Source organism: Bufo gargarizans, chromosome 2 (genome assembly GCF_014858855.1).
Source record: "Bufo gargarizans isolate SCDJY-AF-19 chromosome 2, ASM1485885v1, whole genome shotgun sequence".
NCBI classification, from domain to species: Eukaryota; Metazoa; Chordata; class Amphibia; order Anura; family Bufonidae; genus Bufo; species Bufo gargarizans.
Genome location: NC_058081.1, coordinates 432957370 through 432984403, shown reverse-complemented (window position 1 = coordinate 432984403; position 27034 = coordinate 432957370). Strand labels below are relative to the sequence as shown.

General features: G+C 45.5%; 1 protein-coding gene across 1 annotated transcript; it reads right to left on the bottom strand.

Annotated features, from left to right (window-relative positions):
- On the bottom strand, positions 1–21606 carry C2H5orf15 (chromosome 2 C5orf15 homolog). The gene is made up of 3 exons (XM_044280939.1): positions 21426–21606; positions 6636–7285; positions 1–3328 (listed from the first exon to the last, which is right to left on the bottom strand). Exons 1-3 carry the CDS (start codon positions 21532–21534, stop codon positions 3197–3199), a joined length of 891 nt encoding a protein of 296 aa, XP_044136874.1. The 5' UTR covers positions 21535–21606; the 3' UTR covers positions 1–3196.
- Positions 21607–27034: the final 5428 nt, after the last annotated feature.

The window sequence follows — 27034 nt, the reverse complement described above, 5'->3', positions numbered from 1 at the left end:
TACCAGTACACTTATCAATTTATTAAGAAAAATTGGTATAAACATTTGGAGCTGCAAAACTTTATGGCTCTCAAATTCATTTCAACTGAAGGACTAATGTTTTTTTATCTACAAAATTTTCTAATGTTAAACAAAAAAAAACAAACTATGCAATAAAATTATTGCAGAACTTTAAATTAAATATCTGCTTTTAATTAAATATGCAAGCTCTTTAAGAGAACAAATTAAAGAGCCTTGTCTTAAAGGGGTTGTGCAAAGTGTTTAGGTTATCCCCTATCCACAAGGTAGGGGATAACTAGCTGATCGCTGGGGGTCCGAACATTCATTCTCTATGGGCAAGCCGGAGATAGTCAAGAACAGTGCTCAGCTACCTCGAACGCTTCCATAGAGAACAAATGGAGCAGCAGGGGCGCATGCACAACCTGCCGCTCCATCAGAATGGGGTAATGGGACCCCTATTCTCATGATCAATCAGGATCCCAGCAGTTGGACCCCAGAGATCAGCTAGTTATCCTCTATCCTGTAGATGGGGAATTACTTAAAATGGTGCCCATACACTTCTAATAACTGTTGGCAAACAGATGCTCTTACCCAACTATCCCATACACACACCAGGCATGCATGTGTGAGCAGTGGAGAGTTTTGGCACCAGCTTATCTCCTGTGGGAACCAGACATGTGAATTCAAATATTCCAATCCTTCTTTAAACCAAACATCCGCCATTTGGGGGAGAGGAGGCCAGAATATCTCATACACATGAGACTGTTGATCCCACTGAAATGGCACAAACTTCTTCAAGCGGACCTGTAACCCATCATGGCGTGTTTGTTTAGCAACTACAACTTGCAGGATGACAGGCCGAACTGGATGGACAAATTTCTTTTTTCGGCCTTATGTACTATGTTACTTGCATCTGTCTTGTAATGACAATGTTGGAGTATCTATTATGACTCTGATGTACTAATCCTTCATTAGGGCTCATGCACACGCAGTACACAAAAAATACTGATGACGTCCATGTGCATTCCGTATTTTGCAGAATGGAACAGCTGGCCCCTAATAGGACAGTCCTATCCTTATCCTTAATGCGGACAATAATAGGACATTTTTATTTTTTTTGCAGAATGGACAAACGGAAAAGGAATGCACACGGAGTAACTTGTGTCCTTGCATAGTCGGAAATTATCCTACAAGTCCTGCCAGTGACTGCACAGACACCCAACTGGACCTTCGTTGCAAGCTGCTAGAAAATCATTCATAACTTAGAAATAAAGGAATGAAATAACTAGTTGCTAAAACAGACATGTCAGGAGGGGTTACAGGTCCTCTAACAGTAATGGAAGGACACCACAAGACTGAATCAGATGCGGATAAATTTGTCCAGATCTGCAAACAACCTCTGTGGAGGTGATAGATATAAGAGCAAAAACAGGCTGTATGAAAAGGCTAATCAATGGGGAGAGGTTAGAACGCCACTGTCAGACACCTCTGGCAGGGTCTTATCTCCCTGAAGACCAAAATGATCGAGTATGCGGAAATCCAACAGTCTGATCCTTCTACATCCAGGGGAAAGTTGTAAGTCTGCCATTTACATTAGATTGGCAGGATAAGTGGGGCCACAAAATGGAAAAAGGTGGTAAACTGAGGGGAAAGGGTGTCTATCAAGTGGATTTATTCATGCAGTACTACATGAGTACTGCAGTCCAGATCGCCATCTCTCATAGCCCCCCAGTAAACGCCTGCTGTGCACCCCTTAAAACTTTGCGGGATTACATAGTCCAGACTGTTGAGCTCAGGAGGCCCTCTCCGTTATCTTCGTGTTGCTCAAGAGTCCAGGAGGTTATCCAGTAATATATAATGATGACCTATCCTCAGGATGGGTAATCATTATCAGATCGGTGCGGGTCCTACTCCCAGGACTCCTGCTGATCAGCTGTTATGGGGAGTTGCGGCACTCAAAGGATCTCTGGAGATCCCAGCATCTCTCTCAGGCACATTGCTGTACGTAGTATTGCAGCCCAGCCCCATTCACTTAAATGGTGGTAAGGACACCATATACTGTATGGGGTCCCCCACAAGGAGACCTTATATACTGTATGGGGCAGAGGGCCACAAGGAAACATTATACTGCATAACGGCGACAAGGAGACACCCTGTGTCTGTCTACAAGGAGACATACTGTATGAGGGTCAAAAGGTGATTATACAGTATAAGGCCACAAGGAGACATTATAAAGTATGGGGCAGCAGGCTACAAGAAGATGCAGTATTATATTAGACGTCAGCATCCACTGTTAGCCTAGTGTGTTGTGTAGTTCATAAGGCTCACTAAAAACAGCACATGCTCAGATGATGCTACTGGTTTATGGAATGTATCGGCACTCATTTTAGAAGCTATGTCCAACTGCCGCTATGACGTCATTAAAATCTTGTGGTATTTAAGTAACCGTGATAGCACCATTTCTTAGTACTGCGGTATATTGTGGATACCGCTTTATCGCCCAACCCTAGATAGGTCATCTATATTTATTACCGGGTAACCCCTTTAATAGTGCTGGAGTGCAGTGACAGAATGCCTTTACAGTGCTCTAATAAGCATTTAGCAATTGCACCCAATAAACAGACACGAAGCAAAACAAGGGGCTACAAGAGATCTTTTGCACTGGTCAATGCCATCCCAATTAGGAAGTTCCAAATGGTCCAAGAGTGTCCGATCTGCACTTGGTGCTGCTGACCATCTTGGATCCAGGGCCTGAGACATGCACATGGAGGCTCCATGGGTCACAGTATGGGTGCGATTCAATGAGAGCTACATATGCAAAATGTGACTGTCCTTTAAAGAGGTAAATGTTTTGTATGGTTTAAAGACCATCTTCTAGTTATGCAGTGCAGAATCAAGTCCATTCAATGCCAGGCTTTGTGCAAATTTCACCATTGGTATAATCAAAACAAACAAATAGCATGGCAAGAATAATCAATAAAAAAAAATCTATATATAACGTTTCTTTGTATTTTTAAATCACTTGTATGAATGAAAATCGATTGTCACCCTAATAACTGAATTTACTGAGTTTTACATCATAGACTGATAAATTGTTATAAAAAAAATATTTCCTCTAAACTATGCAATCAAGTCAAGTTTATGGCGATGCAGCCTAAAAATAGGCCCAAAAAGGCAAAAGAATGTTTAAAGTCTTTCAAAATACATAATCTTTTGTGTTTCTGAGGGAAGGCATTGCTTCGCTCACATTCTGATCCAGGCGACGGTAACCTGTATTTTTTGAGCAAAGACCATCTCTCCATCTTCTTCTTTGAACCAGCAGATATATCTGAATAAGGGCAAAAAATAAATATTAGAATCTTTCGTTTTTAACAAAAGACGGAAAAGTGCTTAAACTTAAGATGCAACTCTCCCCTAATTGAGCCCAAAAAACACTTTAATTTGGAACCTATTGAGCCGGATTTATTAAAACTCCTGCAAAAAAGGTGAAGCAGAATGGTTGTAAGGGGAGAAAATGGAGCAGTTGCCCATAGCATCGGTTTTGTAAATGTCCCTCAATCACATGCATGTTCATACAGCAACATATATGGACAAAACTGTCGATGCCCATATCGACCATTCGTAGCATGACTGATTATTTCAGAGGTGTGGAAACTGAAAGCGATCCACAGTTGAAGGCCTCATGCACACGACCGTTCGGTTTTTTGCAGTCTGCAAATCCGCCTTCTGCAATTTGCAGAACGGAACAGGCGGCCCATTGTAGAAATGCCTATTCTGGTCCGCAAAACTGACAAGAATAGGACATGTTATATTCTTTTTGCAGCCCCACTGAAGTGAATGGGTCCGCACCCGAGCCGCAGAAACTGTGGCTCGGAAGCGGACCAGAATGGTCATGTGCATGAGGGCCAAAAAAAAGATAAAATAATCACAAGGCAGCACTGTGGTCTTCAGTGGAGAGGTGGATCATGTAATCAACCCATGCAACGTTTCAGCTCCTCTCCATGGAGCCTTTGTCAAGCAGTGATCACAGTGCTCAGTACATGTACCAAAATATACATAATTTGTATTAATCAATAAACGTGAAACCCCTCCCTTTCAGCCAGTTACTGAGGGTAAAGAGGATTGTGGGAAGTGAGGCGACTTTGGATAATAGATTGGAAGAAATGGGGACAAACTTATCAAAAGAGGATATCCTAGGAAACTTGTGAGGACACATGAGGGTTTCATCTCTCTCTAGAAAAACTCTTCTACAAGGGACACAGACCCGGGTCTCTAACCGTATCCCCTTTGTTTCTCATTTTACATCAGAGTACAAAAGTGAGAAACATTTTGAGAAAACATTGGCCTATATTAGGCAGTAACTTTAGACATATACCAGAATTTAGTATTCCTCCTCTCATCGCAGTACACGTAATCTAAAATAGCAGTTAGTACACGCGGATGCAGGTACAACGAAACGTACATGTCGGGCCTATTTTGGCTCTACCAAAACGGGATGTTACCCATGCCATAATTGTGTAAGTTGCCCCCTCACACCCTGAAACTGGGACAGCTTACAATATCGACGCATGTAGTTTATCTACTTGAACGCCCCTGCCACTCACAAGTGCTGCTTCCCTCTTATGGGATTTCTTGGGGTGAGGACACCATATGATGTGGGATTCTCCCTATTTGGGCATCAGGTGGCTATTAAATAAGTATCTGTGGAATACCATTTAGTTCTATAGGAGATTTGGAGGGATGTAGCGGTTGGGGATTGAGGACATGGATAATGTCTCCAATCTCAAATCCGCAATGGGTATGACACGATTTATTTGCATTTCCCATATAAACATCCCTAATCCCGCTATGCATATCACAATTGCAGGGTTGATGATGCGTTTTGGTTGCCATATGCTCCGTTTACCCTGTTTCTATAGTTACCGCAGTTAGGATCTCACGGTCTGCTTAGTCATGCGCAGTCAGTAGTATATGTGCAGCGAGCGCCATCTTCTGTATGGGCAGAGACACTGGATAGTCTCCCTTAAACGCATGGTCGGGCCGACCTCATGTTCTCGCGTGGCTCGAGGTCTGAACGCCAAGAGATTAACGCATGTAGCGAACTAATCTGGGTTAGTGCTTCATACATTATAGTACACACAAAAACTTTATTTTGCACAGGTGCACTTTAGGTTTTAAATCATAAAATAATGAATTGTAATTAGGGATTTTTTTACTAATCTATATTTTATCACAAATTGTGGGATCATGAAATTTGCACAGTGACTGATTATATATATGAATATTGTGATATTATGCCGTAATAGAGATCATGTTTTTATATTGATTTTTCATATTTATTGATTGATTAATACAAATTATGTATATTTTGGTACATGTACTGAGCACTGATCACTGCTTGACAAAGGCTCCATGGAGAGGAGCTGAAACGTTGCATGGGTTGAATACATGATCCACCTTTCCACTGAACACAGTGCTGCCTTGTGATTCTTTCTAATATATATAAAAAGTATGCATCCCCTTAAAGTCTTTAAAGCTATTACTGCTACTCGGCAGGATATAAAAGGGAAATGGTCGCTTCTGCTTTGCACCAGCTAAATTAATTCACCAGAAAACCATGTCTTCTAAATATTACAACCTTTCATGCAGATCCCAAGGAAGCTGCACATAGATCCTGACCTCTCCCAGCATCCACTTACCTCTCCAACATCTAGTGATCTAGACATGCACCTTCCCCTCTAACAAGTTTTCCATATACTAGGAGCAAATGCACATACTACAAACGCCTCTTTATAATATAGGGAAGTAAGCCACACAGAGGCTGTTGCTCGGGTTCATATGGACGGCCAGACCATGCGTCCCCTGGTGATAACTGATATCACCAAAGCTGGATCTGTGGAACTAGGTTTGTTGTTTCTACATAAAAATAAAAGTTGGCACCCCTGTAGGATTTTTGCTCCTTTAATTGTCAGACAGGCCAAGTACAGAAATCTGATTGTGTACTCCTCAGGCCACACAATGCCACCTACAGCAAAAATGTGGAAAAAACCTACAAACAAGTTTGAAACTATTTGAAAACAACAAATGCTAATAGATGAAAGCGGATCGGCCAGCATGGTATGCTCCCCTATGTAAATGGCTACAGGTCCATGCTTACTAGCAACTAAAAGCCTACAAATGAAAATTTGCCATTTGGAAACTTTGAATGCAGAAAGATGACAGACACATAGTGGTGGAAAGTAAAACTGGCTTAGGTGCCCAGAGCAACCAGTTCGAGTCCACCTTTCATTTTTGAGAGCTGCACTGGAAAATGAAAGGTGGAATCTGATTGGTTGCTATGGGCAACTAAGTCAGTTTTATATAAGTCTTCCTCGTAGATTATGAGGAGTTCAATCTATTCATGAGGATAAAGCCCCCTCCACCCATCCCACTCAGGACAGTGACTACAGGACGGGCGGAGGCTGTTGTACTCTCCGTGCTCCTAGAAGCCACATTTTATTGCCATGCTGGCCATTAGTAGAATGGGCATGTAGCCGTTTTAAGGAAACCTATTAAGCTGACAGATCCACCTTAAGAGATGCCATATTGGCTTTCCTCACGTGGACTATGGAAGTTATAAGAAAAAGGATACATACCCTTCGTTTGTTATGGTAGGCAATGTACACTACAGCAATTAATGACGCTATTATAACCAAGTGCATGAAGAAGTGACTGTCTTCATCACTGTCTTCATCACTATTGGGTTTAATCTCATAGTCATCGGAACTGTCTTCAGAATCTGTAACAGGATCTTTTTCATTTATACGTGGTATCAGCGTGTCCTCTTTATTCTTCACTGTACCATCATAGTCATCATTTTCAATTAGATATTCGTCATCATTCTCCGATTCTTTGGTAGTAGGCAGGCTGGCAGGGACAGTGTCCTGGGTCTCAAACATCAGGTTGTCCTCAACAGAAGTATCTTCAGTAGGCTCGGCGTCAGTAGTTGCCTTAAGGTTTAGAAGCTTGGTGATGGTGACTGAAGTCACAGAGCCCACTTTCTTGGTAGTCACTTGTGTCGTGCTGATAGCGGCCTCTTGTGTCGCGTCTTGTGTGGGTGTTAGTGCAACCTTTTTAGGTGGTTTGGTAGTTGTAGTAGTAGAAGCAGTAGCAGCAGCAACAGTGGTGTTTGTACCGCCTTCATTTTTACTTTCGTTTTTAGGTACCGTTGGCAAACTTGTTATTTTACTGGATGTAACGTCACTGGCAGTTTTATCCAAAGGACTCACGGGGTCTGTGGGTTTTGCTGGTTCACATAAAAGAAATAAAAGATTAATTACTTTCGTTTTTTACTGAAAAATAAGCAGAGTATTTCAACAATGTAAAAAGATAACTATTCACATAAACAAATGACAATGAACCAGATTAATACGCTACTGCAGGGATCAGCAACCTTTGGTACGCCAGCTGCAGGGAAACTACAACTCCCAGCATGCACACCTGCTCAACTGTTCTTGTAACTCCCAAAGTGGTGAAATGAGGATTCTGGGAGTTGTAGTTTCAGAACATCTGGCATGTCAGAGGTTGCTGATCCCTGAGCTACTGTTTTGGTGTAAAAAAGACAAATTATGGTACAGTCCACGATCTGCACCTTTTTTGCACCCTAACACTTTGATAGATATATAGATATAGATATATATATTAAATTATAGCTGAAATGCCAGCAAATAGCTGCCATAGATTTAAAATTCTGGGGCACAGACTGCTGGAAGATGTACCACATTATACCTGTGCTTCCTAATGAACTTGGTGCATTTTGTGCTAGACTTTAGACTAAGACTGGTGTGTGTAACACCCATTAAATTTTAGTGCCCATGCACACAACCATATGACCTCCACGATATACGGTCCGTGAGCGGGCCCATATGTCCCGGAGCGGCATTGATAGTGCCCACAGTAGTACACAGCATCATAGATTACAATGATGCTGTGGATGTCGGGCCGCCCGCGGGGCTATTGTCCCGCACTCCTATGATCTTATGAGTGCAGGACAATAGTCCCATAGGCATAGTGTAATCTATGATGCTGTGTAGGCCCGTGCGCACGATCAATGCCGCTCCGGGACATATGGTCCGCTCATGGACCGTATGTCTTGGAGGGCATACGGTTGTGTGCAACGGCCCTAAGGAACAGTCTGAGGTTGTCCCAACCGGACCCACGTTATTCAGGCATTCAAGTGTGGGTTTTTGTAAACCAGGAGTCAAATGTGCTACAAAATATATCCCAAAGCTTCTTGCTATAAAAGTTCATTGGGAGTCAAGTCACACGTGGCAGATGTTAGGCAACAATTCACCCTTACTAAAAGCGTTCTATACTGAGTGAGTAAAGTATAGCGCAGTAAACCGTGGAAACCCAGCAGAACACGCTGTACAAGGACTCATGGAAAAGGTTCATCACCAGACACGGACAGTCAAAGAAAACCATTCATGACAGAACACTGTTACAGGACAACACTTGTTCTAACCCATAGAGGTTCTGCAGCAACAGATTTCTGCACAGAAATGGAAAAGAAAAGTGTTATTTGAGAACTTCACTCGTTCAGCAAGAAGAGACACATGAATAAGAAGCCTTTATGCTTTACTCAAAGAACTTGCACTCTGCTGAATAAAAGGTGTGGTGGATACTGATGATGGATGGTACTATGAAGAGTTAGATCAGGGGATGTGATAGGCCATCCTAAAAGGATGTATTTTTAGGGCGTTCTAAATTAAACTGATTGCTTGGGGTAGGGCATTCCGGAGAACTGGTGCAGTTTGGGTGAAGTCTTGGAGACGGAATGAGAGGTTCAGCTCATAGGACATGTCTTACATCATTTGTGAGCGTGATGAGATGAAGGGAGTGCAGCACTGTGGGGAGCTCTGTGGCTGAGAAGGAGCAGTTGGAATGGAATCCTATACTGCAGGCATGTCCAAAGTGCGGCCCTCCAGCTGTTGTAAAACTACAACTCCCACAATGTGCTGCTGTAGGCTGATAGCTGAAGGCTGTTCAGGCATGCTGGGAGTTGTAGTTTTGCAACAGCTGGAGGGCTGCACTTTGGACATGCCTGCTATACTGCATAGGTAACCAGTGCAATGACTGATAGATTGGAAGGGAGAATCTGGTGAGGGGGACACAAATTAGTCAGGAGTTACAGGAGTCAGAACAAGAATGGACCAGGGTGCTAATGAGAATTTTCTGTTTTCATAGAAAGAGGGCAGATTTTAGAGATGTTTTTGAGGGACAGGCTGCATGAGTAAGCAAGCGGCTGTATATAGCGGATGAAGGAAAGATCAGTGTCATACATCACAAAGAAATGGCGGTTAATGCTGCCTAGGAGTTCTGGTAGGCCCGTACCATGAGAGAGAAATATCAGGGAGGTAGATGGAGAAAACACAAGAAGTTCAGTTTGAAAGATTCAGTTTTAGGGCTCATTCACACGGCCGTATGAACGGATCCGCGCCCGTTCCACAATTTTGGTCTGCGGAGCCAATCATTTCTATGGGCCCTCAAAAGATGCAGACAGCACACCGTGTGCTGTCCGCATCCGTTATTCCTTACCGCAGCTCCACAGAAAAGATAGAACATGTCCTATAGGCATTTTCCATTATTGTTGCGGCCATGTGCGGTTCGCAAATTACGGAACACACATGGCCGGTATCTGTTTTGCAGATCCGCAAAGCACTACAGTCGTCTGAATGGGCCCTGAGATAGAGAGAGGACATGATGTTAGAGACTGCAGACAGACAGTCACCATTTTGTAGTACTGGATGAAGTAGAAAGTCATCAGTGTAGAGATGGTATTGAAAACCAAATCTAGTGAAAGAGGACCCAAGGAACCCCAACAGCAAGAGGGAGAGGAGGGGAAGTAGAACCGGCAAATGATGCACTGAAAGGGCAGCCAACGAGATAGGAAGAAAACTAAGGCTCCATTCACACATACACAACTCCGTCCGCATTTCCGTTCCCCCAAAAAATAGAACATGCCCTATTCTTGTCCGCAATTGCAGACAAGAATAGGCATATTCTATTAGTGCCGGCACGATGTGCGGTCTGCAAAATGAGGCACACACATTGCCGGTGTCAGTGTTTTGCGGATCCGCAAAACACACACGGATGTGTGAATGCACCCTTAGACAGATGAGTCCTTAAAGGGGTATTCCCATCACAGACAATGGGGGCAGATCACTAAGACATAAAAGCAGCGCTTGGTGGTTGACGGACCCTGGGAAATTCGGGGTCCTCCAGCCACAGCTCGCCCCGCTCTGTTCTCGTTGGTGCGGGTCCCAGAGGTGGGACCCGCAACTATTAGACATTGGGGCATATCCTAGCGATAGGCCCCCATTGTCTGTGATGGGAATACCCCTTTAAGGCTAAAAGATTGAAGCATGCAAAGTAGGACTTGGTGGTCTACAATGACAAATGCTGCAGAGAGATCCAGAAGAATGAGTAAAGAGTAGTCACTTTGCGTTTAGCGGTCATTGGTCACTTGGGCAGTTTCTGTTGAGTGCAGAATCCAGATTGTAAGGGATCAGGGAGTGAGTTAACAGATATTGGATGAGATGAGAGTAGACCAGAGCTTAGAGATAAGGAGGAGAGAAAGGTCGGTTAGTCGAACAAGTTAAAAAAAATATATATTGTAATAAGGGGTAGACTGTTATCTGCCTCTTTCACTAGGTCAAGCGCAATTCAAAAACATTCATTAAAATGAACCATAATGAGGGGCTGATCCCAGCCCCCACCAGCCGCTATTCTGTTAATTCACAGCATTGTCATTGTTTAAGAATTTTCATTGGGTTCAAGTGCATCTAATGGGGAGTAATCATGCACATGAACCCCGTGATGTGGCAGGAGACTGCTGATGGCTGCCACGACCAGTAATAAAGCTCCTTACTCGCAGTGGCATGATCAGCAAGTAAGGAACTTGCAGCCAACTGCTCCACTTCGGTAGGCTTTAAGGCCAGAGAACATATAGCGCCAATCCTGTGCAAGATAGTTGTGGAGGGGAACACACCTTTAGCTGCTCAACTGGTGGGTTAGGGCGTTAGGCAGCCTGTCAGAGGCATGGCAATTAGACTAATGGTACCTTTACTGGAGCCAATTATCGTTAAATTGAGCAAAACTGCAAGGTTATCGAGCAGTGTTAAAGCAATGAACGATGGACCGTCGACCGACAATCAGTAGATTTTTTGTTGGTTTAAGGCCGAATGCACACGGCCGTCAGCGGTCAGTGGGACTGCGGCCTGGATTCCTGCTGAGAGCAGGAGCGCACGGCGTCATTGGTTGCTATGACGCCGTGCGCTCCCTGCTGCCGCCGCAATACAGTAATACACTGGTATAGATCATATCAGTGTATTACTGTACTGCGGCGCCATCAGGGAGCGCACGGCGTCATAGCAACCCATGACGCCGTGCGCTCCTGCACTCAGCAGGAATCCAGGCCGTGAACAACGGCCATGTGCATTCGGCCTAATTGTTTATGTGAGCACAAAGATCATTGATGGATGGTAACGATTACATACGTTTAAACAGGAATTGTCCACTGCACGCACAATTACAGACGATTACACCGTGGGGGTGCTTAAGCTCGCTTTGTGCAAATGCAACCATCTGCTTTTCAAATGATGGAATCTGCGATTGAAATTACGATTTTGTGAAGGATAATCGGCGCGTCTAAAGGGTCATTGTTGAACAATAAGGATGCCATTGTTTTAATCAGCATCTTAGGCTACTTTCACACTGGTGTTTTGGCTTTCCATCTGAGAGATCCGTCATGGGCTCTCACAAGCGGTCCAAAAACGGATCAGTTTAGTCCTAATGCATTCTGAATGGAAAAGGATCCGCTCAGAATGCATCAGTTTGCCTCCGTTCCGTCTCCATTCCGCTCTGGAGGCGGACACCAAAACTCTGCCTGCAGTATTTTGGTGTCCGTCTGACGAAACCGAGCCAAACAGATCCGTAAATCAACTCCCAAGACTTCTTGTGCAGACTGAAGACCTAGATCATTTATGAATTCAAGTGAATACTTTGAATGCTGCCATTTTTCACTGGGACATAGACATTAATGAAGTCGGTATATGATGGAGATGTAGGGATCACAGTGCCTCATCTATGTAGAAGTCCTTGTGTAAACTAACTGAAATCCGAAGCACAGTTGTATAATGCATTCATTTTACAAGCCATTGGTTAAGTGCATCCAGATGTTCCCACTCATGCTGAGACGCCTCTTAGAAAATTCCAGCTGTTAACGGTACCATCTGCTACCCTAGGTCCTTGTACTTCATTATTGAGTCTACTCGGCAGGAAACTATACATATGGCGGCAGCAGTGTAGCACTTAGATGTAGAAGGTGTGTCCAGGTAATAAAAGGGAGATGCTCTATACACTGCAGGTGTATTTCTGGACAGTAAATGACCCCCAATGTCTCTACCAGTGCTGATATGCTGGTCCGCAATGCATGGGCACCGTCCGTGGGGCAGGTGCATGGGAATTGCAGACCGCCATCCCTCCATTCCAAAAAAGGATAGAACTTGCTCTATCTTTTTGCGGTGCGGAAACACAGAATGGAACCCCAGAAAGCACTCCGTAGGGTTCCATATCTCCGGATTTGCAGAGTCATTGAAATGAATGGGTCTAGATCCGTGATGCGGAATGGCCACGGAACGGTGCCCGTGTATCCGCAATACGGCAACGGGCATTACATGTTCATGTGAACGAACCCTTACCCAGCTTTCTTCCTGCATGAAATCTGGGCGTAATCCGCAGTAAGATTGGTTGCTACAAGCAGTGGAAGAATGTCCCCTATGCAGTCTGACTTGTCATGTTCAGCCTGAAAAGCAGCATCGACCACATATTACTCCTCAGCTGACAGACTGAAAAACCTGGGCATGACTAGAAAAGTGATGGCGAACCATTTAGAGGCCAAGTGCCCAAGCTGCAAGCCAAAACGGCAATTTACCCTGAATACTACAGTCCAATATAGTACATCTTCCACGTACTTTATCATTTACCTATAATAGCCTGCCTACATTCAGTGCTCTGCCTGCGCTGTTCATAGTGCGCCTGCGCTGATGACTGGCAGGAAATGTCTAAGGCATACGGTACACCATAGACTTTTTCCACAGAGGGCTCTGAGTGCCACCTCTGGCACCCATGCCATAGGTTCGCAACCACTGACCTAGAACAAGCAGATATCAGTAATGACCCTACTGGTCTACACTGCTTACATGGCTGTCACCTCTGCTAGAACTATTTATGGCATAGCATTGTTCACTGTCATAGCACGCCCATGTACAAGGATCGTCTTTCATAGCCAACACATTAACACTTAACTCAGTGTGAGCCGGAACAGGCCCTGTAAAAAGGCTTTACCACCGATATATGAGCAAGGCTGGGGCTACACGAGGATCATGGTCGCAACACTCACTGAACGATCAAGGATCGCCGTGCAGCCACTGAACTGAATCCCACTCTGCTGGATTGTTTGCAATTCTGAGGTCACTTCAATGCACAGCGATCCTTGCAACAAGTGTCGTGCCAAGATCACAGAAATAGGTCAGAAATCATTGATCCACAGGTCCGAGATCCCACAGTAGCACATGTGCCCGCCGGGATCCAAACAAACCTCCTCTTATGGTCTGTAAATGAGTATATTAGGGACCAATGCTAGAAATATTACGATAGGAAAACCCTTTACCAGCCACATTTTCCTGCGCTCTGCTAGGGTTTTTTTGAAAGGAGCTACAGCATTTTAGTGATGCAGTTTTTGCCAAAAACCTTGTGTAAGGCTACTTTCATACTGTGGTTTTTGGGGGGGGGGGGGGGGGGGGTGATCATCATGGATCTGCAAAAACAGATCAGTTACAATAATACTACCGCATGCATCCGTCATGAATGGATCCGTTTGTATTATCTGTAACATAGCCAAGACTGATCAGTCATGAACTCTATTGAAAGTCAATGGGGGACGGATCCGTTTTCTATTGTGTCAGAAAACGGATCCGTCCCTATTGACTTACATTGTGTGCCAGGACAAACGCTGCAAGCAGAGTTTTGTTGTCCGCTTCCAGAGCGGAATGGTGACTGATCAGAGGCAAACTGATGCATTCTGAGCAGATCCTTATCCATTCAGAATGCATTAGGGCAAAACTGATCAGTTTTGGACCGCTTGCGAGAACCCTGAATGGATCTCTCAAACGGAAAGCCAAAACGCCAGTGTGAAAGTAGCCTAAGCTGCGACAGTGCACATGGACAGACATCTGTCCAGCTGTACTCTGTTCCTAGAACCAGATGGCATCCTTCCTCCACATCTGCTTTGTGTAGGCTACATTGGAGATACCCAAAGATGGCGGAAAGTCTCCAAGGGACAAAGTAAGAGCTTCAGAAGACAAGAGTGTGGCGGTAGTAGATCACTGGACAGATACATCATTGTATGAGCTTAGGAAGTAGCTTCATGAGGCCATCAAGAGTAGAATGGTCACTCTCTTCGGTCAAAGTACAACAAATAAATCCAACACAATCTGCTGGAAAAGTCAGGCAAATATATACAAAAACGGACCAAACTGCAGTGGGTGACACGGTCAGATCTCCAACCTCCACATCTCCAGAGAAATCCTGCCATGTCACAGCTGATGCTAGAGAAGGTCTGGTGGCATACACCCTTGCTCAGATCAGTCGGACATCAAATATTGCTGCCGACCTGATGACCAAAGCAATACTAGCACAGGCATGCTCAACCTGCGGTCCCTCCAGCTGTTGCAAAACTACAACTCCCAGCATGCCCGAACAGCTTACAGCTATCAGCCTACAGCAGGGCATTGTGGGAGTTGTAGTTTTACAACAGCTGGAGGGCCACAGTTTGATTATCCCTGATCTAGCAGATAACGCAATAAATGTCCACACTGATTTTTCCAAACCACATGGAAGATATTTGCAAAAACCTCATCCATGCTTCACGTTTCCGGCCGCAGGTCTGGTTGGAAAATCTAAGGTGTATCTGCTATAACAAGTCTTCTGCACATGGTGTGGAGGCTATACGATGGCACACTGATTCCAGTACGACTACTAGTGACATCAGGACATCCAATATGGTATCGAGAAGATTATGGGCACTTGTCTCAGCTGAGCTTGCATGTGTCATCAATAAGGAAAGGGGAAGAAACGGCACAGACACTTAAAGGGAACCTGTCATCAGATTTAACCCCTCTAACCTCAACATATGCTCATGTCCAGACTAATAAGAATAATCCTAAACTGGCCTTATTAAATCTCACTGTGGCTCCATTTGCCCCAAAAAACAGGTTTAGAAGTAAAAATCTAATAAGCCCAGAGACTTGAATCACCACTAAAACAAATCTGTGAATGTAGTGCTGTTTGTGTAATGTGTGCGGGCACCGAAGGCACCCATACACCTAAGCACAAAGTGCTGACTACTTTTTGTGATGTGCAAACTCTACAGATGTTTTGGTCGTGGAAATACTCTGAAACAGCTGATTAGCGCTAGAATGGGGTGTCAGATCCCTGCTGATCAGATAATGATGACCGAGGATGAACCAACATAAAAGCGGACAATCCTTTAAAGAGCCCTTCTGGTTTTGGGGGGGAATATCACATTAACTGGGGAACAAAGACAAAATTTACATGGTGACCTTTTTATCTTTTCAGCTGCAACTCCCAAGCTCCTCTTCTGCCATCTAAAATGGCCGCACAGCTGCTCAAGACTACCAAACGTATTCTGTGCCTTTGCTAATCTCAGACACTTCTTGCTGACTGTGGACATGAACAGTGTTGACTTTGGCCGTATTCACATCACTGATCCATCAGAAGAACAGAAAAACAAACAAAAAAGATCCTGTATTTTAACCCTTAGAGAACCAGGTGATTTTCCGTTTTTGTGTTTTCATTGTTCACTTCCCACCTTCCCAGGGTGATAACTTTGTAACTTTTCCGTTGATAGACTTATGAGGGCTCATTTTTTTAGGGAAAAGTTGTACTTTCTATTAGCACCATTTATGTTTGCATACAATGTAGAATAAAAAATAAAAAAATAAAAATGGGGTGAAATTGGGGGGGGAAAAAAAATTATAATTCTGCCACAGTTTTATGGGGTTTTTTTTGTGACTTTCACTATTCAGTCAAATTAACCTGTTATCTTCATTCTTCAGGTCAGTATGATTACAATCAGAAAACTGGACTTTCCCTTTAAGTGTCAGGATGCGGTGTTTTATACAAAAAACATTAACTAGTGTCCCTAGGACTGATTTACACCTGTTAATCCTACACCTACCTCTATTCCTAAAACTTAACCTTTATTGATGTACTGTTAATAATGCTAGTTCCTAGCTATATATTTAAAATTCCAGTACGTTGCAGCCATTGGTGTATGTCAATTTCCTATTAGGAGTCTCCTAACTAAATATACTGGTCCAGGATAGATTGCATTTGGTACCTATCTGGCTGGGCGCTGCCAGTAATAATCTAGGTACTGTGTTGCTTCCTGTTAAACTGGCTGCATCGATGTGCTGTGTTAAAACTAAAGCTCCTCACTGCCCCCCGACATGTTTCGCCGTTACCGGCGTCTTCAGGGGTTAGGGCAGAGTGTGGCCCTCTGCCCTAACCCCTGAAGACTGATCCGGCATTTCAATGCATTTGTCATACGGATTAGGATCCTGATCCGTCTGACAAATGCTATTAGTTTGCATGCATTTTGACAAATCCGGCAGGCAGTTCCGGCGATGGAACGGACTGCCGGGATTCTCTGCCACAAGTGTGAAAGTAGCCTTAGCACCACCAGAGAGGCCAACTCCTTTTCCTATAGTGTGCAGCAACGGCCACTGCTGCTGGATTGCAGGGTGGTCTGTAACCATGGATACGAGCAATGTATATATAATGTGATGGAAAAATGAATCCAGCCAGTAAAGGAAGTAATATGGAGAATAATACATTAGTGAGTGGGCTTGTATTCACTTTCTTTACATGATACATGCCATTTGGTGAAATGAGACAGCCCTTTAATCAAATTACAGGTGTGCCACCTCCATGAAGCCGACACCCTTGTTTCATCATCTACATAAAGTGCATTACAAAGGAGACAAGTGGATTTACTTGGTAAACAGGAGCACAAAAGGGGAAAAACCGTAATCTCCTATCTAACAGGGAGGATCTCTGGCTATTCAAAGCAGACTTCTCGTCTCCACAAATGGTGGACAGATCAGTGGTTTCATACCACCATATAGAAAGTGTCAGATGGCAGGCTTTGTACCTCCAAAACCACTAACGGTACCCATACATCTCTCCCGCCTCTCCCAAACACACGCATGCTCAGCTGCTAGAAGGCCAGAAGGATTGTGCATGGAAATCCAAAGCTCAGAATCAGTGCTGAGCAAACTGGAGTTTTAAGTTCAGCGTCTAAAGTTCGGGTTATCGAAGAATCGCATTATGGATTCTAAATTCCGTTATGGTCCGTGGCAGCGGAATCCATAATGAGATTCTTCAACAACCAGAACTTTTGACGCCAAACTTAAAACACAAGTTCGCTCAACACTACTCCGAATCTTTCAGTCCCCTGACATCACCTGCCAGCTCCCCATACACATTAGGGTGCATTCACACGACCGTAAGTGTTTTGCAGTCCGCAAATTGTGGATCCACAAAACACGGACCGCACATAGCCAGCGTTATATAGACAATGCCTAAGCTTGTCTGCAGTTGCGGACGAAAATAGGACATGCGCTATCTTTTTTGCAGGGCCACGGAACGGAACAGATGCGGACAGCAGGCGGTGTGCTATCCGCATCTTTCGCTGACCCATTGAAATGAATGGGTGCACACCCGTTTTGCTAAATTGTGTAACAGATGCAGATCCATTTATACAGTCATGTGAACGCACCCTTGACAGCGCTGTTTTCAAGGTAATGCCTCATTCACAGGTCAGTGATTGTGAACCAGAACCAGGTGCGGCTCTTCCCCTTATACCTTATGGTTGACAATCACTGACGTGTGAACGAGGCTTAACAGGCCAGCAGTCTAAGGCTACTTTAACACCTGCGTTAGGTGCGGATCCGTCTGGTATCTGCACAGACGGATCCGCACCTATAATGCAAACGATTGTACCCGTTCAGAACGGATTTGTTTGCATTATGAAGAACAAAGTCAAAACGGATCCGTTTTCAATTGCACCATATTTTTTTGCACCATATTATGTCAGTGAAAACAGATCTCCCCCCGTTGACTTAGATTGTAAGTCAGGACGGATCCATTTGGCTCCACATCGCCAGGCAAAGCAGCGTTTTGGTGTCAATACCAGAGCGGAATGGAGGCGGAACAGAGCCAAACTGATGCATTCTGAACTAGGGCTGCAGTAAACGAATATTTTTGTAATCGAGTATTCTATCGATTATATTTCTCGATTCATCGAGTAATCTAATAAGAAAAAGCTACTTAAAATAACGTACGTAATTAGGTATGTATAAAGTTATTGGTTTGAAGGGGTTAATAACTTTATACATGCCTAATGCCAAGGTGCTTCCATTAACCCCTCCAAACCAATAACTTTATACATGCCCATTGGGTTTGGAGGGGTTAATGGAAGCACCTTGGCATTAGGCATGTATAAAGTTATTGGTTTGAAGAGGTTAATGAAACCCCTTCATTAACCCCTCTCTAAACCAATAACTTTATACATGCCAAGGTGGTGCTTGCAGCCTCCATTAACCACTCTCTCTCCATCTGCCTCCCCCCAGCCTCTGATCTGCCTCCCCCCCCAGCCTCTGATCTGCCTCCCCCCCCAGCCTCTGATCTGCCTCCCCCCCCAGCCTCTGATCTGCCTCCCCCCCAGCCTCTGATCTGCCTCCCCCCCCCAGCCTCTGATCTGCCTCCCCCCCCAGCCTCTGATCTGCATCGCCCCCCCCCCAGCCTCATGGATCCTGCCTCCCCCCCCAGCCCTCTGATTCTGCCTCCCCCCCAGCCTCTGATCTGCCTCCCCCCCCAGCCTCTGATCTGCCTCCCCCCCCAGCCTCTGATCTGCCTCCCCCCCCCAGCCTCCTGATCTGCCTCCCCCCCCCAGCCTCTGATCTGCCCTCCCCCCCCCGCCTCTGATCTGCCTCCCCCCCCCCCCCCCAGCCTCTGATCTGCCTTCCCCCCCAGCCTCTGATCTGCCTCCCCCCCCCAGCCTCTGATCTGCCTCCCCCCCCCGCCTCTGATCTGCCTCCCCCCCCCAGCCTCGGATCTGCCTCCCCCCCCCCAGCCTCTGATCTGCCTCCCCCCCCCAGCCTCTGATCTGCCTCCCCCCCCCAGCCTCTGATCTGCCTCCCCCCCCCAGGCCTCTTGATCTGCCTCCCCCCCCCAGCCTCTGCTTCTGCCTGCCCCCTCTGGTAACGGCCAACACCCCCCCCCCCCCCCTCCCCCAGTATTAATCATTGGTGCAGTGACCCCTCTCCCCCCCATCATTGGTGGCAGTGTCAGTTCCGATCGGAAGCACCCAGGCAGTGTAATGCGGGGGCTCCGATCGGGTTTACCATGGCAGCCAGGAGTCACGCTACTGAAGCCCTGGCTGCCATGGTATGGTAGTGAGCAGAGAGCAGCGCATTATACTCACGTGCGCTGTGGCCGGCGGTCGCTCCTTCTGTCTGTGCGGCGGATTGCTAATGCTTACAGCGCACGTGAGTATAATGCGCTGCTCTCTGCTCACTAACATACCATGGCAGCCAGGACTTCAGTAGCGTGACTCCTGGCTGCCATGGTAACCGATCGGAGCCCCAGCATTACACTGCTGGGGCTCCGATCGGAACTGACACTGCCACCAATGATGGGGGGGAGGAGGGGGACCCTGTGGGATATGGCCGGCACAGTCATTGGTAGCGCAGTGGCCACAGTCCCTCCCCTCCTCGTCCTACTCTGTCCTCATTGGTGTTCAGCGGCAGCCACGCACAGTGGGGAGGGAGGGACTCCCTCCTCCCTCCTCTGTGCCGGCCGGCTTAGTCCTGCCTCTCTGGCCTCCGGAGGACACGGAAGCGGTGAGTGAGACGCTTAATTTCACTCCCGCTCCGTGATCACGTGATCTAAACGATTCCTCGATGCAGGGAAACTGCATCGATGAATTTTTTGACTCGATTTAATCGAGTTATTCGAATAATCGTTTCAGCCCTATTCTGAACAGATCCTTACCCATCCAGAATGCATTGGGGCTGAACTGATCTTTTTTTAAACATTTGTGAGATCCCTGAAACGGATTTCACAAACGGAATTGAAAAACGCCAGTGTGAAAGTAGCCTAAAGTGTATGAGAGAAATAAGCAGAAGACCCTCACCTATTGAGACCATGTTCTACAACCACGTATCTTGACCTACCACAATGACTGTTTACATAGTGCCAGAAGTTGTGACACCATTTGGTGTGATTGCTACTTTACATGCTGTAAAATGTGGGGCACCTCAAGCTGGAGGGACCACAAATCAAGGAAGGCCATGAAGATCGAGAACATTAACCAAACCTGTATGAAGTAAGGCTACTTTCACATTAGCGTTTGGGGCTCCGCTTGTGAGCTCCGTTTGAAGGCTCTCACAAACAGCCCCGAACAGCCCCGTGGATGCGGATCCGCTCAGAATGCATCAGTCTGGCACCGTTTGGCCTCCGCTCAGCAGGCAGACGCCTGGCCGTGCGGAGGCAAACGGATCCATCCAGACTTACAATGTAAGTCAATGGGGACGGATCCGTTTGAAGTTGACTTTCAATGTAAAGTCCGGACGGATCCGTTTGAGCTATTTTCACACTTAGATTTTTTTCTAAAATATAATGCAGACGGATCCGTTCTGAACGGATCCCATCATCTGCATTATATGAGCGGATCCGTCTGTGCAGACCCCAGACGGATCCGCTCCAAACGCAAGTGTGAAAGTAGCCTTATCCTACATGCAGAAAGGAACCATAGTGCTTGTACTTGGCCATTTCTAACAGGCCCATAGAGATGGCCGGAGCGCTGGACACACATACGTGTCAGCTAGTCCATTCCAATGGGGAGGACCGATCCCTGTAGCCACAATCAGCGCGGGGCCACCGATAAGAAACGTATCCCCTATTAAGCCAAACTGCTGGGAGGGATCCAAGTGTCTTCTCAACAACTTCTACAAAGAAATACCTGCCCCTCTTCTATATGAAAGGTCACCCAACACACCCATAGAAGACAATACACTGCGAATGAACTTCACCCCATGTCACATCTGACTAACACCAGAAGAGAAGACCCTGACCATGGTTCCCACCCCAGCTGTCCAGAGCCCCAGACATCTCATCACTGACCGCCAGAAGACCAAACCGTTCCAGAACTTCAGACAAATCTCAGGCGCATCCTAAAGGGTTATGGGAAATGTAGTCCAGTCACTGTCAGTCAGGGAATTAACCCTATCCATACTTACTACTGCCTATTTCTGCGGTGAGCGCTGTGCCCGCACAGAACAGCAGCACGGTGACCAGCAGCAGCCAGGAAGAACTCCCGAGTCTTCGCGACGTCTTGAAGGCGGCCATGATGAAGCAGGAAGAGACGTGTTGGCAGAGACCAGGATGTATGCCGTCACACAAAGGAGTGTGTATGCGAAGTGCCTGGGCAACTGGCGGGTGCTGGTATTTATAACGTCGGCCCCACCCCCTTACCGCCATTTACCAATCAGAGAGAGCTACGGGTCTGCCGCCCTTCCCAGGGGACGCGCGGTACCCGCTGCTGGTCGCTGTGTGACAGGGGCTCACTTTCCTCATGGTTTAGGAGCCGTGCCAGCTGGGCATAGTGTGCTCCACAATTCAGTTCGCTGCCCTAGCCTGAAGTAAAAGGGTTTGTCCAATATACTTATACAACTTTAACAATGGAATCTCGCCACCACATTACCCCTGTGCCTATATGTTTTACCACTGATTTACTACTCCTGGGATCTGCTGTGGTGAAACTACGACTCCCAGCATGCACACTTGCTTGGCTTTTCTCCCCTGTCAATGGAGCAGGCTGGGAGTTGTAGTTTCACCACAGCTGAGCCCTGCACTACTGACACCACCATGAAATGACACAACAATCACATGCAAGCATCTTAATTAAAGGGAACCTGTCACCTAGAAAAGGTATATTAAACCGCCAGCAGTACCTTATTGCAGCCTGTAGCATGATTATAAAGGGGTCTTTTCAGTGCAATGTGCCAGAAGTCAGAAAAAAGGAATTCCAATTCCTTCACCGCTGGACGCTCAAGCGTAGTCTTGCGCCTGCGCTGTGTCCCTGCAGTGCCAGCGTCTGCGCACTGTTCCCACGCCGCTGTGAGGTAGGCTCAATGCGCATGCGCGGGACTGCGCTCAAGCACCCAGCAGTGAAGGAATTGGACATCCTGTAAATCAAATACAAGGGCGGGGCACGCTTGACTTCAGGCGAGAAAGTCGCTGCCCCCCTGACTTCAAGACTATCGTTTACATAGCGCACCAAGTTGAATAAAAGTATTTTTTCCGACTTCTGGCGCATTGCACAGAAAAGACACAGACCCCTTTATAATCATGCTACAGGCTGCAATAAGGTACTGCTGGCGGTTTAATATGCATTTTCTAGGTGACAGGTTCCCTTTAAGGATTCTTTCATACCAGTGAGTTTTCCATCTGGGTGCTATGCATTTAGCTTGTGCACTGAAACCTGACCCATTCATTTCAATGGATCTGTGCACATTAATATCATTTTTCATGCATCATCTTTGCATTAAGGAAAAATCGCTGCGTTTTTGACACAGCTCTGGCTCCATGGAAATAAATGGCGGTTACGTGAAAAACAGACTGCATCCGGATACAATACGTTTTTCACTGATAGTTGCTAGGAGATGTAGATTTAGTTTTTCTTACCGCACATCAAAAAAGCATGCAATCTGGACAGAAAATATGCACACACCGTATGCATTAGCATAAAAAACGGAATGAACTTCCAGGATAGTCCATCAGAATCAAACAGATCCTGACACAATGCATATCGCTCATGTGAAAGAGGCCTTAGTGAATTAAAGAAGAACTCCCGCAAAGAATGTTATTCTCTGACCTGTTAGAAAGGTACATGATGAAATCTGTAATAAATGTAATCTGCTTACCAGTGTCTGTATTTGTGAGTTATAACCTCCCTTCTGGTCCTCAGCTGTGGTGTGACCAGCACTCTGATCTCCAACTGACACAGGATCTTATGTGTGGACAAGAAGCCAGTTTCTCAGTGTATTCCTATGGGAGCCTCAATGTCAGTTTCATAAGAATGGAGAAGTAACTTACTTCCTGTCCAATGTCAGTTGGAGATCAGAGTGCTGGTCACACCACAGCTGAGGATCAGAAGGGAGGTTATAACTCACAAATACAGTCACTGGTAAGAAGATTACCTTCGCTACATCATGTACCTTTCTAGCAGGTCAGGGAATATTTTTTTTTGCAGGAGTTCTTGTTTAAGTTGGCCATGCACTTTTGTGTGACCAATAGCTATTAGATTTGGCCCCTATGCACGGTCATATCAGCCCAGCGTGTATGTGTTCTCAGTAGGGAGAGCGAAAAAGTCGCTGCAAGACACCTCTGCCGTCACCAAATCTCCACCGAGAACAAAAAGATTAGGCATGCTGACATCTAACATGACCAACCATTCTTTCCGCTGACATCTGTCATCAGGTGAGAGTCAGAACATGGCCATACGTATTTGGCAAGTTGGCACATTAGATGTATGAGCTTGGCCAAAGATCATCTAAGGCCACTGTCACATCCGTGACCAGACGGTTAGTGACCAGATGTCCTTGGAGGATCCCTGTTTGGTCCATGTGTTTGTTTTTTTGCTCTTGTTGTGTCATCCATCCTTACATAGTCTGGTAAACTGCTTCATCTACTACAATGTGGTCCGCGAAAATCACTGAGAGAACACAGATGTCATCCATGTTGTGTCATCCATCTTTACATAGTCTGGTAAGCTGAAGCATCTACTACCTGTGGTCTGTGAAAATCACTGAGAGAACACAGATGTCATCCATGTTGTGTCATCCATCTTTACATAGTCTGGTAAGCTGAAGCATCTACTACCTGGCCATACGTATTTGGCAAGTTGGCACATTAGATGTATGAGCTTGGCCAAAGATCATCTAAGGCCACTGTCACATCCGTGACCAGACGGTTAGTGACCAGATGTCCTTGGAGGATCCCTGTTTGGTCCATGTGTTTGTTTTTTTGCTCTTGTTGTGTCATCCATCCTTACATAGTCTGGTAAACTGCTTCATCTACTACAATGTGGTCCGCGAAAATCACTGAGAGAACACAGATGTCATCCATGTTGTGTCATCCATCTTTACATAGTCTGGTAAGCTGAAGCATCTACTACCTGTGGTCTGTGAAAATCACTGAGAGAACACAGATGTCATCCATGTTGTGTCATCCATCTTTACATAGTCTGGTAAGCTGAAGCATCTACTACCTGTGGTCCGTGAAAATCACTGAGAGAACACAGATGTCATCCATGTTGTGTCATCCATCTTTACATAGTCTGGTAAGCTGAAGCATCTACTACCTGTGGTTTGTGAAAATCACTGAGAGAACACAGATGTCATCCATGTTGTGTCATCCATCTTTACATAGTCTGGTAAACTGCTTCATCTACTACAATGTGGTCCGCGAAAATCACTGAGAGAACACAGATGTCATCCATGTTGTGTCATCCATCTTTACATAGTCTGGTAAGCTGAAGCATCTACTACCTGTGGTCTGTGAAAATCACTGAGAGAACACAGATGTCATCCATGTTGTGTCATCCATCTTTACATAGTCTGGTAAGCTGAAGCATCTACTACCTGTGGTCCGTGAAAATCACTGAGAGAACACAGATGTCATCCATGTTGTGTCATCCATCTTTACATAGTCTGGTAAGCTGAAGCATCTACTACCTGTGGTCTGTGAAAATCACTGAGAGAACACAGATGTCATCCATGTTGTGTCATCCATCCTTACATAGTCTGGTAAACTGCTTCATCTACTACAATGTGGTCTGCGAAAATCACTGAGAGAACACAGATGTCATCCATGTTGTGTCATCCATCTTTACATAGTCTGGTAAGCTGAAGCATCTACTACAATGTGGTCTGCGAAAATCACTGAGAGAACACAGATGTCATCCATGTTGTGTCATCCATCTTTACATAGTCTGGTAAGCTGAAGCATCTACTACCTGTGGTCCGTGAAAATCACTGAGAGAACACAGATGTCATCCATGTTGTGTCATCCATCTTTACATAGTCTGGTAAACTGCTTCATCTACTACAATGTGGTCTGCGAAAATCACTGAGAGAACACAGATGTCATCCATGTTGTGTCATCCATCTTTACATAGTCTGGTAAGCTGAAGCATCTACTACCTGTGGTCCATGAAAATCACTGAGAGAACACAGATGTCATCCATGTTGTGTCATCCATCTTTACATAGTCTGGTAAACTGCTTCATCTACTACAATGTGGTCTGCGAAAATCACTGAGAGAACACAGATGTCATCCATGTTGTGTCATCCATCTTTACATAGTCTGGTAAGCTGAAGCATCTACTACCTGTGGTCCGTGAAAATCACTGAGAGAACACAGATGTCATCCATGTTGTGTCTGCAATGGGGTTGTTTGGTCCACATCACGGCCCAAAGTAGTACATGTCTCCTTGGTTTTTCCACTAACCCACGGTCAGTTAAAAACTAATGATGTCTGAATAAACACATTAAAATGAATGAGTACATGTGCTGTACGTGGAGATTACAAACAAATGCCTGTGATTTACTGGCGTGTGAAAGAGGCCTAATGTGTATGGCCACCCCTTGGCGCAGCAGCATTTCAAGGCTGTTGACTGTACTTCATATACATTTGAGGTCCCCAACTTGCGGGACAAGTTGTACTTTCTTATAGCACCATTTAAAGGGATTCGGTCACCTCTTTTTACCCCTATAGAGATGCGGACATGCACGGCTAAATCGCAGCTAGCATGCCCGCAATATACTTGTCCTATATCTCTGAGTGGTTTTATTGAGTGTAAAAAATGATTTTATATATATATATATGTAAATCAGCCTGGTAAGGAGCCCAAGCTCGTTCTGGAGACCAGCCACGCCCCTCTGTGAAGGAGCCCAGCACCGCCTGTATCCAGCAATCTCCTCCTTGCTGACAAAGTCAGATCACCGTAATCTCGCAGTGCGTGAGATCGTGCATGCGCAGTTCCTTTCCTGAGGCTGATGGCGGCACTGCACGAGCATCGCGAGATTACGGCGATATGACTTGATGAGCAAGGAGGAGATTCCTGGATACAGGAGGTGCTGGGCTCCTTCACAGGGGGGGGGGGGGGGGGGCTGGGCTCCAGAACGGTTAGTGCTCCGTACCAGGCTGATTTACATATATATAAAATCATTTTTTACACTCAATGAAACCACTCAGAGATATGGGACAGGTATATTGCGGACATGCTAGCGGCGATCTCACCGTGCATGTCCGCATCTCTATAGGGTAAAAAGAGGTGACAGAATCCCTTTAATATTGCATACAATGTAGTGGGGGGAAAAATCCAAAAGGGGTGGAAATGAAAAAACAAAATGCAATCCCATGATAGTTTTATGCGCTTCAGTTTTACAGCATTTCCTTATGTGGTAAAAATTTTAAATTTAGGCTACTTTCACACTCGCGTTTTGTGCGGATCCATCATGGACGAATCCGTTCAGATAATACAATCGTCTGCATCCGTTCAGAACGGATCCGTTTGTATTATCCTTAACATAGCCAAGATGGCACTGTCTTGAACACCATTGAAAGTCAATGGAGGACGGATCCGTTTTCTATTGTGCCAGATTGTGTCAGTGAAACTCATTTTCATTAGACGGACACCAAAACGCTGCAAGCAGTGTTCCGGTGTCCACCTCTGAAGCGGAACGGAGCGGAATGAACTGATGCATTCTGAGCGAATCCTTTTCCATTCAGAATGCATTAGAATACAAACTGACGCTTGTGAGAACCCTGAACGGATCTCACA